This window comes from Mauremys mutica, chromosome 2 (genome assembly GCF_020497125.1).
Source record: "Mauremys mutica isolate MM-2020 ecotype Southern chromosome 2, ASM2049712v1, whole genome shotgun sequence".
Classification (NCBI taxonomy): domain Eukaryota; kingdom Metazoa; phylum Chordata; order Testudines; family Geoemydidae; genus Mauremys; species Mauremys mutica.
In genome coordinates, this window is record NC_059073.1 from 76058109 (window position 1) to 76071412 (window position 13304).

The window sequence follows — 13304 nt, forward strand, 5'->3', positions numbered from 1 at the left end:
ACCACACATGCATCACAAAACAAAACAAAACAAAAATAAACCTCTACAGCACTCTATCAAGAGAAACAGACCCAATCCTAAGTTAACAGCTGCTGGAAAGAATTCATAGCCACCAGTTTTTTTATAATCAAGGGGAACTTTGGATTGTAATGCAGAGTTCCTACCCAGAGATGAAAATAGATATGGCTTTGGCTGTAATTTTGCCGTATGGTAAAGATTTACAGAAATCCAAAACTTCATGGCATCAGTCATTTCTGGAGGGGTCATCAGTAACCAGCTATTTCCAATGGCTAGGGTTGCTAGTGTTATGCACTACCTTCATCCCTTGTGTGGGTTTCTCAAAATGCTCCTGCTGAAATTCCTTCTGAGAACATAGAGCCATGCACTTGATGCAATGCAAAGTTAGGTGTAATTCTCAGATCAAATCCAAATGACCCTTTGGGGACGGGTAAGTGCAAACATCATGCAGAAAGCCAATCTAGCTTTCACTCTAGACTCTTGCATACTCACTATGGAAGCAAGCATACTTGGAAGACAAATATACAGAATCTCATAGTACGCAACATTTCAGTTCATTTTGACATCTCTATAGGGCATGTCTTTATTAAAAAAAAAAAAAAAAAAAGCAAAACCTGCAAATATGGACCCTAGGGTAGTCATCCAGTTGTCCATGCAATCCAGTATCCTTTTTATGATAGTGGCCAATACTGACTGCATCAGTGGAAGGTGCAAGAAACCATTTAGTGGGAAATTATGGTACTTGCAGAGAACATATCCTGCTAACTCCTGTTACAGGTTGGTTTATGATTGAGGCATGAGTGTTTATATTCCTTCCTTAACTAGGGAGTAACCAGAGTCAAAGCTTCTCTTTGGCAATGGAAATAATGTCCTGGGTAGAGTAGAATCTGTTGCCTTTCAAGACAGTTCACATAAAGGATACCAAAAAGAAGAAAAAGGAGAGTTGTGGTCCTCTTGCTAGTCCTCCACTGGGGCCCAGAAGGCATGTTGGACTTGCTAGATAACCAAAGACCCCACCTTGTACATGCAGAAAACACCAGATCCCTTGAAACTGGGGCTCCTACAGGAACACATACAGTTAACAGCCTGGGTGCTGGAAGAGAAGTTTAGTTTTCAGCATGGATTCTCCATTAACTTCTGAGTTCTGTCTGGAAACCAAACTGTAACAATCAGAATATTTCATTCACTGGTCTGGTCAGATTTACGTATCTGGTGCTCGGTGGGACAGGGACTGCTTCTTTGTTTGCACAGTACCCAGCACAAAGGAGTTTGATCTCTAGATACAAATATTAATCTCAAAGTTCTGGTGAACTCAGATACACTAGAAAGCAACAGAGAGTCCTGTGGCACGTTATAGACCAGGGGTCGGCAACCTTTCAGAAGTGGTGTGTCGAGTCTTCATTTATTCACTCTAATTTAAGATTTCGCGTGCCAGTAATACATTTTAACTTTTTTTAGAAGGTCTCTTTCTAGAAGTCTATAATATATAACTAAACTATTGTTGTATGTAAAGTAAATAAGGTTTTTTAAATGTTTAAGAAGCTTAATTTAAAATTAAATTAAAATGCAGAGCCCCCCAGACCGGTGGTCAGGACCCGGGCAGTGTGAGTGCCACTGAAAATCAGCTCACGTGCCGCCTTCGGCACACGTGCCATAGGTTGCCTACCCCTATTATAGACTAACAGACGAAACCCACGAAAGCTTATGCTCCAATAAGTCTGTTAGTCTATAAGGTGCCACAGGATTCTTTGTTGCTTTTTACACATCCAGACTAACACGGCTACCCCTCTGATAGATACACTAGAGTTTCTCCAGGAGGTTTGGTTGGAGCCCTACAACCAAGCACCTTTAGAAATGTGGGACCAGCCACAGCAGCATTTTGTAGACAGGCACATTGATTCCTCTGTTTGAGTATCTCTTCCAAATTTAATCAGAATGATGGATTAGACAAGCATGTGGCTGGCATTTTTAGTCACCATTACGTCCAAAAGGCAGATTTTGGAATTAGTTCTCATATCCATACAAGAACCACACTGCCTTTGTCATAAGGAAAAGGTTATTCTTAGAGCTCCAGAAACCTTTCTGTCCAAGGTAAATTCCTCTTTCCACAGTTCCTGGAGAATAGTTCTCCCATTGTTTTGTTCTAATCCTTGGAAAATTGTGGCATAAATGGGCATTCCTCGAGCTCTAAAGATATGTCTCAAGCACGTGGCATACATACACCAAATGTAGTCTGTTCATTTAATTCTATCCAAAATGCCAAGGTCTTAGGGCCTCAAAGTTGCTTGCAGGCAAGATGTAAAATTCCTGCACCAGCTGGCATGCGAAAAACTATTCACAAAATCACTAGATACACCGGCCTCCTTCCAAGCTTTCTTTCACTTTAGGAAAAGAAAACCAAAAGATTTTCTCTCTAAAGCCTATTTCCAATACTTACAGGCCCGTTAACTGCCCATGTCTTTGTTTTACAGGAAATGAGTTACCAGCACAGAGAGCTGCTAGACCTCGACTCGGCCACTGTGAGCACTAGCTGCTTAGCCAGTTTACAGCAACCTGTGGGTATCCTGCTTCTTGAACAGGCTCTAACTCGTCTTTCTTCAGAAGAAGAACCACTGTCCAAACGAATGCGTGGAAGGGCAGAGCTCTCTTCAGATGTAATCAGATGGATTGAACTTGCTAAGTGAGTGCCTGTTTGGGCAGAAATTAACTGTGGTAGTTTTTGTTTGAATTAAATCAGCCAGGAGTTCTAGTCATATATAAGGCTTGATTTTCATACTAGGTATATTTTTAATACTTCTGAGCTAATTATTGACCTTTCAGGCAGGGCTACTCCCATGTCCTAAATCTTTTCCAACGCATTCTCTGGTACGGATTCAACAACTTGGTTTCCAGTCCAGTTAAATGCTATACTCTTGCAGGTGATTTCGGAGTAGTGTGTGCAGCATTGTTTAAGTATTTTTTGGCCAGAGTAAAGTTTACACAATCCAGTATAAATTAATAATCTGATAGAAGAATAATATCCATGCATCAGTAATGCATTCTATGCAGCCAGGCAGTTATAGAGCAGTAAGTTTGCATAGACTGTCTAACATGCATCAGTTTTAATACTGAAGTACGTTGTACCTGGATACTTTGCACTTGAATAGAAAGCGGATCTTTTTCAAATAATATTTTTTTGCCTTTTAACTTTACTAGGCTTTATCGATCTGTTGGAGATTATGATGTTCTTCGTGGTATTTTCAGTGGAAAGATTGGAACTAAGGAAATTACCCAGAATGCACTGTTAGCAGAGGCAAGAAGCGATTATGCTGAAGCAGCTAAACAATATGATGAGGTAAAAAACTACATGACAAATATAGTTTATTTCCTCTCAGATTTTTTTTTAAGACCCCTTTTTTTACTTCTATCAAAATAAAAATTCTGAGACAGCATGTTGCTTTAAATCAGGGGTCGGCAACCTCTGGCATGAATGCCAAAGATGGCACACGAGCCAATTTTTAATAGCATGCTTCGGCCACCGCTGGCCCCGCTCAGCCTGCTGCTGAACCCTGGCAGCAGGCTGAGCAGGGCCGACGGCCAGGACCCTTGCAGGCAGCGGTGTGCTATTAAAAAATCCTGCCCGGCCCAGCCCGTTCTTCTCCGCCCCCTGCCTACCGCTCTCTCTGGCGGGGGAAGGGGGCAGAAGCAACCTTGGTCCTGCCAGCTGCTGCTGTAGGGCAGGCTCAGCCAGCAGCCAAACTTCCCCCTCCCCCGCCTCTTCCCCAGCGTGCTGCATTGTGCCCCGCCTCCTCTCCCTCCCTGCTGTCCATGGCCATTGCGAGGGAGGGGAGAAAGAGGAGCCCCAGCGTCCTCGCTGCTCAGACCAGGAAGGAGATGGAGAAGAGGCAGGAGTGGGGCCTTGGGGAAGGGGGGTGGAATCAGGGCATATCCCTCCAGCCCCCTGCTGTGAGCCGCTCAGGGCAGGGGGCTGGGAGCACCCCCCGATCCCAGCCCTCTGCCCTGACCCCTGCACCCCCTCACACCCCAGCCCCCTGCACCCCCCCATACCCCCTGCCCTGACTCCTGCACTCCCTACACATACCCAGCCCCCCCACACCCCATGCCCTGACTCCTGTACCCCCTCACATGCCCCCAGCCCTCTGCCCTGACTCCTGCACCCTCCTCACACACCCTGCCCTGACTCCTACACTGCCCACACATACCCAGCCCCCCCACACCCCATGCCCTGACTCTTGCACCTCCCACATCCTCACCTTGCACCCTGAGCACCAAACAGGAGCTCCTGCATCCTCCTCCCTCCCCCCACACACACATTCCCACTTGCACCCCTCACACCAAATGGGAGCTGCCCAGGTAAGCGCTCCACACCCAAACCTCCTGCCCCAACCCAGAGCCCCTCCCTCATTCTAGCTCCTGGCCAGACCCTGCACCCCAACCCCCAGCCTGCTCCTTCACCCCCAGCCCTGTGCTCAGTGCACCCCCACCCTCAGCTCAGTGCGGAGAGAGAGAGGAAGAGAATGGGCCAGAACCAGGGAGAAGGTTACCCACTCTATGTGGACAGAGCCGGGACGCCAGACCGGCAGTGGGCTGAGCGGGGCCGGCAGCCATGACCCTGGCTGGCAGGAGCCAGCAGATAGAACCCCAGATGGGCAGCGGGCTGTGTGCTTATTGAGACAGATTTTCAAGTTATCCATTGGTGTCACACAGCTTTACAGGCATAAATCAATATAATTTCAGTACACACAAAAGATCATTAGAGAATGGAAATTAAGTGCCTATGGTCTGCACATGTAAGTTCTATTTGTGTTCACAAGTTGATAATCATTAAAAAATATGATTTTACCTACAGAATGTTTGTGTCTAAATGAAAGGTGGAAAAATGCAGCTCTTTACAAATGCAGGTTGACTGAAGCTCACATCTGAATTGAGTTTTATATGTTAAAGGTGTGACTGGCTTACATTTTGAAGAATTCTTTGGAACATTTTCTTGGATCCTATTTGCTGATTAAACACAAGTGCCAATAAAGGAATAAAATATTGTCATGCAACAGTGAAAACATTATGGGTTCTCCTGAAGGTGTTCAGCTAGAATAGTAAAAAAAATCGTAATATTGCAGCTCTGAACCTACTTGTTTTTTTTCATCTGACATTCCTTTTCTAGGCTCTCTCTAAACAAGACTGGTTGGATGGTGAACCTACTGAAGCAGAAAAGGATTTCTGGGAACTTGCATCTCTTGAATGCTACAACCATCTGACAGAGTGGAAGTCACTGGAGTATTGTTCCACTGTTAATATTGATAGTGGACAACCTCCAGACCTAAACAAAACGTGGAGTGATCCATTTTATCAGGTTTGTGAAATCATTGCTAGATTAGAATTGATATCACACTGATTGCATTTGTACAGGGGCCTTTACTGCGATGCCTTGATTAGGGATAGAGGTAAAGTGACTTGATCACAAAGGTACTTTGCACAATTAAGATGAGTTTTCTTACTTTAATTACTGTTGACTGTAATTTTTATAAGTATTTTTTGCTATTCTGTAGCGTCTTATGTTGCCCTTTAGTCCCATGACTCAGAAAATGGCTCCAGCCTGGTCACCTTGTCCTCTTTGCACTCTTCATGCTGCTGTCATTTATTTTTCTCCTCCTCATGTATTTGGAGGATCCCACAGAATTTATTTTGAAGCTGCTAAGAAATGCCAAGCACCAGTACCTTTGCAACTGCATGAGCCCACCAGAAGAGGGTGCGGTGTGACTTGTTGGGTGATGAGTCAAGCTGAAAAAGGTTAAGATACACTGAAAAGTATAATTACATTTAGTGAAATATGTTAGTCTATTCCTAATTTGAAAATCTTTAGGCCTATAGCAGATGGAACCAGGCCCCTCTATATGTCTTGCATATGGTTCTACATCACTAGCAACAGATGGCCGAAGTGTTTATTCAGTATCCTGCCCTAGGAGTAAAGATACTTTTTTCTTTTTTCCTCTGTAGGAAACCTATCTGCCATATATAATACGGAGTAAATTGAAATTACTGCTCCATGGAGGCAATGACCAGTCCTTGCTGACCTTCATTGATGAGGCTATGAAGATAGAACAGAGGAAAGCCCTTATAGAAATGTATTACAGCCAAGAGCTGAGTCTTCTCTACATCTTGCAGGATGACTTTGACAGAGCCAGATATTACATCAGCAGTGGCATGCAGGCCTTCATGCAGGTAACAAAGCTGCTGTGACATGTCTGCCGTGATTCTCTGTAGGAAGTCATGTCAGGTGCAGCCCTTGCTGCTACTGGAACATTGCTTCAAGATAAAAATATAAAGGATGGAATTTGGACCCCCTTGAAGTGAATGGCAAAACTTCCATTGACTTCCCTGGGGTCAGGATTTCACCCCAGGAACTTAAGAAATGGAAACAGCCATCCGGTGCAACATGCCTACCCTATTTTGGGGGTGTCTTACTCCTTTCTTTCAGTTTATTCACTCTGTCGCCTCTTCTTCCCTAGTATATCATACTGAGTTCATTCAGCCTAGTTCACTGATGTTTCATTCTGAAAACCTCTAACTAGCGTAAATTGATACTGGTTGGTTTTATGCATCTTTCCTTAGGATGGTCTGAATCACAATCTAGTTGAGCATAGCACATAGAGGGATCTGTTATTTATCTGCTCTACAGTGCTTTAAATAAAAACTTGGTAAGAAATCACTTAAAAAGCATTCTCCCTCTCCTAGAACTATTCCAGTATTGACACTCTGTTACACCAAAGTCGACTAACAAAGCTGCAGTCTGTCCAAGCTTTAACAGAAATACAGGAATTCATCAATTTTACAAGCAAACCAAGTAAGATATTTTCCCCACAATATTTTTCTCTTTCTTTGTGTATATACATTGTGGCATTGACCTTTTTGTTTTTGGAAAGAGTGGCTGTAGTTATTTTCACATGTCAAAAGACTCTGAATCTGTGTCTGATATAGTGAAGATATTTTTTAAAAGGGTCATTCGCTATGTTATGTTTGATCTTTCTCGCCCTTGCAATGAAATCTTTCCATGATGATTTAAAATAGAAATTATCTCTTTAAAATTGCCAAGAAGTCCAATGGCATACCGGGCTGTATTAGTAGGAGCATTGCCTGGAGATCGAGGGAAATGATTATTCCCCTCTATTCGGCAATGGTGAGACCACACCTGGAGTATTGCTTCCAGTTTTGGTCCCCTCACTATAGAAGGGATGTGAACAAATTGGAGAGAGTCCACTGGAGGGCAATGAAAACGATTAGCGGGCTGGGGCACATGACTTACGAGGAGAGACTGAGGGAACTGGGCTTGTTTAGTCTGCAGAAGAGAAGAGAGAGGGGAGATTTGATAGCAGCTTTCAATGACCTGAAGCGGGGTTCCAAAGAGGATGGAACTTGGCCTTTCTCAGTGGTGGCAGATGACAGAACAAGGAGCAATGGTGTCAAGTTGCAGTGGGAGAAGTCTAGGTTGGATATTAGGAAACACTGTTTCACTAGGAGGGTGGTGAAGCACTGGAATGGGTTACCTAGGGAGGTGGTGGAATCTCCATCCTTAGAGGTTTTTAAGGCCCGGGTTGACAAAGCCTTGGCTGGGATGATTTAGTTGGTGTTGGTCCTGCTTTGAGCATGGGGTTGGACTAGATGACCTCCTGAGGTCCCTTCCAACCCTGATATTCTGTGATTCTAAACATCATGGTTTGACCCCCCTACATTTTCACATTACCTCCATGCAGCCTTTTCTTAAAGTATTTTTAATTGATTTTAGGCAGCTTAGCTTCTCAAGCTTCCCTTAAGAGACTTCTCAGAATTTGGACAAGCAGATATCCAGATGATAAAATGGACCCCATGAACATCTGGGATGACATCATTACAAACCGGTAAGATGAGACACTTGTCTGTTAACTATGAGTCTACATGTTAGATAAACTTGCTATATTCCTGATGTTGCCTGTAGAAATTCTTGGTTGGAATCCAGCACTTGGTGATTTCTAAGTACTATTATGTCTTGCCTTTCAGATGGAACAAATTGTTTTCATATTACTAACATATGGAAAGGAGTAAAGGGCAGACGGGCTGGGTAGTTGGATAAGAGGATGTTTTCATATAAATAGTGTAGTTAGCAGATTAGACCAATAGCCTAAAGCTTAAAATTGTTTGTCATCCATCTATAGCTAGGTACACTGTAAAGAAATCAGGATTATAAATTAAATTTTTTGCCAGCCAGCCATCCTCGGCCCAATTCTTCAATCCTTACATATGTTGAAGAGTACGTGGGTGAATAGTCACATTTATCACAATGGGACTACTCACTAAGTGCCCCTCAACATGAGTAAAAGTCACAAAAATGGGCCCTCAATTACCGGATGTCTTTAAACAGCTAGAAGTTTTAACAAGGTTTTATACAAAGAACCCAACCCCGGTCATCACCATGTTCTTCAGGTATTTATGTGACTGTTTTTAACTGTTACTATAACCAAAATGTCTGCTGTGCAACAGTTACCTGAAATGGCTGACCCTTGAGAGACTTTCTTTAGACAAGCTCTCAAGAGGCTTAGATGCTTTCTCTAACCTTTTAATTTCTCTCGCCTCCCCATAATATTTCTCCCCATCTTCTCCTTTCTCTCAATGCAACTTCAGATCACTCTCCTTTCCTCAGGGAATGTCTACGGCCTGGTCTACACTAGGACTTTAATTCGAATTTAGCAGCGTTAATTTGAACTAACCGCTCAACCGTCCACACCAGGAAGCCATTTAATTCGAACTAGAGGGCTCTTTAGTTCGAATTTGGTACTCCACCCCGACAGGTGGAGTAACGCTAAATTCGACATGGCTAGCTCGAATTATGCTAGGTGTGGATGCAAATCGAACTTAGTAGCTCCGGGAGCTATCCCACAGTGCACCACTCTGTTGACACTCTGGACAGCAGTCCGAGCTTGGATTCTCTGACCAGCCACACAGGAAATGACCCGGGAAAATTTGAATTCATTTTCCTGTCGGGGCACTTTGAATCTGACGTCCTGGCTGGACATCGGGGCGAGCTCCGCAGCACCTGCAACGATGCAGAGCTCTCCAGCAGAGGAGTTCATGTTATCTGTGAATAGAAAGAGGGACCCAGCATAGACTGACTGGGAACTCTTCGATCTGATCGGTGTGTGGGGCGAGGAGTCTGTGCTTTCGGAGCTGCGCTCCAAAACAGGGAATGCAAAGACCTACGAGAAGGTCTCCAAAGCCATGAGAGACAGAGGATACAGGCGGGATGCAACGCAGCGCCGCGTGAAAATCAAGGACCCCAGACAAGGCTACCAAAAAATCAAAGCGGCAAACGGACGCTACGGAGCCTGCCACCACTGCCCCACCAGTGACCGTGGACTCTGACGATGGGACAGTGTCGACGGCCAGTTCCTCGGTGATGTTCGCGGACGGGGAAGATGAGGAAGGGTTTGTGGAGGACGAGGCAGGCGAGAGCGCTTACAACGCTGGTTTCCCCGACAGCCAGGATCTATTCATCACCGTCACGGAGATCCCCCAACAACCCTCCCCGGCCATTAACCCGGACCCTGAATCAGGGGAAGGAGCAGTCGGTAAGTGCTTTAACCATGTTAACTTTTATTCTTAATATAACAGGAATCTTAACTGTGTGAAAAGGAGGTCTCTCTAGATATGGGGATAGAACAGAAATCATCCTTGGAGATCTCCACGAAGCTCTCCTTGCGTTAATCGAAAAGCATCAGCAGGAGGTTCCTGGGGAGAGCTGCCTTATTGGGTGCTCCGTGGTAGCACAGTTTTCCGCGCAAGGCTCTCATGAGGTACTCAGGGAGCACTGCCTCCCCGAGCACGGCTGCATCGGGCCCTGGTTCGTGCTAGCTTTCACGCAGCATGCGCTCTCTATCTCCTTCAGTGACCCTCCTCAGGGTGATCTCGCTCGGAGACTCCTGCATCTAATTAGGGTAATTACTGTAATTTTACGCCTGGTCCAAAGTATTTTTAAAAAATCTACGGACAGATGGCATAGCACAGACTCAGCACGCAGCTGCGTGACGAGCGTAACGGAAAGCCAAAGAATATAATGGACGCTCATGGAGGGAGGGGGGAATGAGGACGCAAGGTATCCCACAGTTCCTGCTGTCTCCGAAAAGTATTTGCATTCTTGGATGAGCTCCAAATGCTTCTAGGGTCAAACACAGTGTCTGCGGTGGGTCAGGGCATAGTTCGGCAATTTGCGCACACACCCCACCCACCACCAGAAGTGAAAACAATCCTCTCTTGACTCTTTTACATGTCACCCTATCTTTACTGAATGCTGCAGATAGATGCGATGGTGCAGCACTCAACACCAACATCCTTGCTCCCCCCACGCTATGGATGGCTGATGGTACAAAAAGATGGAAATCCGTCCTCATCATCAGCCTATTGGCACATGGGGCAGTGCAAAAGGGCTGGTAACCATGCCGACTAGCATCAGTAAGGTCGATCAAGGGCGCCTGTCCCTAATTTTTGATGGCAGATGGTGCAATATGGCTGGTAACCGTCCTCATCATTGCAACAGGGGGCTGAGCTCCATCAGCCCCCACCCTTCATTGTAAATAAAAGATTCAATTGCCCCTGGACTAGCAGAGGGATGATGGGCTCCTTCATCCACACTCCTTAATGTCCTGCCTGGACTATCATTGCAGCTGGAGGCTTCCTTCCACTCATTTCTCACAAACAAGTCACTGTGTCTTATTCCTGCATTCTTTATTACTTCATCACACAAGTGTTGGGACAATGGTATGGTAGCCCAGGAAGGCTGGGGTAAGAACGGAATGAACAGGTGGTGTTGTTGCAGGAGCACCCCCTGTGAATAGCATACAGCTCATAATTTATGCAGGATCGGACACAGAGCAGCTGTGCTCTCTGGTTCTATGATACAGTGGTTCTCTAGTACACTTGCCCATAATCTAGGCAGGACTGATTCTATTTTTAGATACCAAAAAGGAGGGATTGACTCAGGGAGTCATTCCCAATTTTTGCTTTTGCGCCCCTGGCTGCTCGGCCAGGGGCACTTATGACAGCACCAAATGGGGCAGTACAAAAGGACAGGTAACCATGCCCATCTTATTACCATCTTATTACCAATTTATGGTATGGTAGATGGTACAATATGGCTGGTAACCATCTCTGCTGTCATGCAAAAGCAAAAGCATGCTGCTGTGTAGCGCTGCTGGCCCGCCTCTGTCAGCGGCATCTAGTACACATACGGTGACATACACAAAAGGCAAAACAGTGTCCATGGTTGCCACGCTATGGCGTATGCCAGGGCAATTCTGGGAAAACGGGCTTGAAATGATTGTCTGCCGTTGCTTTCCCGGAGGAAGGAATGACTGGCGACATTTACCCAGAATCCACCGCGAAAATGATTTCTGCCCCAGCAGGCACAGGGGTCTCAACCCAGAATTCACAGAGACAGCCTAGACTCAGTTAATTGTTCGCAAAAATGTATCTTTGCAAGGAATTCACTCCCTGTTTCCCATCTCACAGCTTCCACTGTCTCCAGACCTGCCACAGCATCCCCCTCGCAGAGGCTGGCAAAGATTAGGCGGCGAAAGAAAAAGACAAGGGACAAGATGTTCGAGGAACGTATGGGCTGCTACCTAGCAGAGGCGGACCAGCAGAGCCAGTGGAGGGAGACCGTCTCTCTGTGCCAGCGCTCACACAGCGAACGGGAGGAGAGGTGGCGTGAGGAAGACAAGCAGGCGACTGAAACAATGCTTGGACTAGTGAGGGAGCAAACGGACACGCTCAGGCGCCTTGTGGATGTTCTGCAGGACCACAGGAGGACAGAGACACCCTGCAGTGTATCTGCAACCGCACTCCCCTGCCACAAAGTCCCATACCCCCCTCACCGAAAATAATCAGGAGGAGGGGCGGCCGGGGACGTGAATACTGTCACTGCATCACAGCACAGTGCTCAAGTACCCAAAAGCTCTCATACCCTACATTTGCCGAAGTCCTTCACTTCCAGACTCACAGTAGTCCCAATCCCAGTCTCATCCCCTAACTGTCTACTTAATTAATAAAAATGCTTTGCTGTTAATTACTGTTTCCGTTATGTTTTTTCAAAGAAGACTGTGTTTGAATGGGGGGCGTGGGGAAGGGGGTGGTTAATTGCATAGGACAGTCACCTTTCCCAGGGTACAGACACGGGGGCAGGATCAGCAGCGGGTCACACACACGGTGCAGTCAGTAGGCACCCTGGTCGGTTTTTGGAGGTGGTTTCCAGGATCTGTGTGGGCGGGGGAGATGTGACTTTGCAGCGGGGGAGGGCGGTTACAGATCTTATACAGCGGTCCTTGTCCTGGACCGCTGAGTCACGCAGCTGAGGAATCTGTATCCGTCCTCCTCCACCACAAGGTCACATATCCGCCCGCACACAGAATTCCATAAAGAGGGATGGCAGGCTCCGTTGAAAGAAGCATTCCGGCACTGCGGACCGCTCTAGGAGCAGGAGCCTGTCATTCCTTGAGTTTAGAGGCGGTCTTTACATCACCGCACACCCTACCCAGCATAGCCTGCGTCCCAGTTTCAACCCTTTCACGAAAAGTCATGAATAAAGAAACCTTTGTTAAGTAATAATGGGACATGTATTTTATTTTTACACGTGTGCTGGAAGTGGGGGTAACGGGGTGAACGGGGTATGTAACCGAAGAGGAGAGTCAACAGTAACTGGGTAAAGAAACGGGCAGGTTCAGCTTCTCTGTAAAGAAACTGAACAGTCACAGCTCACGCTGCTCGCTGCTCGCTGGTATTTGAAGAGTTCCTTGTCGCTGTCCCAGGCGCCTGTATAGGGCTTCATGAGCAAGTGCATTAGCGGGCAGGCTGGGTCCCCGAGGATGACTATAGGCATCTGCACATCCACAACAGTTATTTCGTGGTCCGGGAAGAAACTACCTTCCTGCAGGCGTCTGAGCAGCCCGCAGTTCCTGAAAACACACGCATCATGAACCTTGCCCGGCCACCCGACGTTGATGTTTGTAAAACGTCCCCTATGGTCCCCCAGTGCTTGCAGCATCATTGAAAAGTAGCCCAATTTCTCAGCAGCTGACTGTGGAAGAGGTGGACGATAAAGTGCGAGGAGGAGAAAACGGCGATGATCGCAGCGGGCTCCGTGCTTGCAGTGCTGTGGCGTCCGCGCTGTCACTGACCAGAAAAGTGCACGAACAGATTGCCCGCAGGCGCTTTCCCGGAGGGAGGGAGGGAGGTTGTGATTGACGGTTCAATGACGAGACTTACCC

At 46.4% G+C, this 13304-nt stretch overlaps 1 protein-coding gene across 1 annotated transcript in view; it reads left to right on the forward strand.

The window, feature by feature from the left end:
* Positions 1–13304, forward strand: part of PRKDC (protein kinase, DNA-activated, catalytic subunit) — a 172306-nt gene that overhangs the window by 123562 nt on the left and 35440 nt on the right. The window contains exons 63-68 of the mRNA XM_045004443.1: positions 2490–2698; positions 3214–3352; positions 5180–5368; positions 6013–6237; positions 6751–6859; positions 7799–7910. Of these exons, the coding sequence (XP_044860378.1) occupies positions 2490–2698; positions 3214–3352; positions 5180–5368; positions 6013–6237; positions 6751–6859; positions 7799–7910 (983 nt within the window). The remainder of the gene's footprint in view (positions 1–2489; positions 2699–3213; positions 3353–5179; positions 5369–6012; positions 6238–6750; positions 6860–7798; positions 7911–13304) is intronic.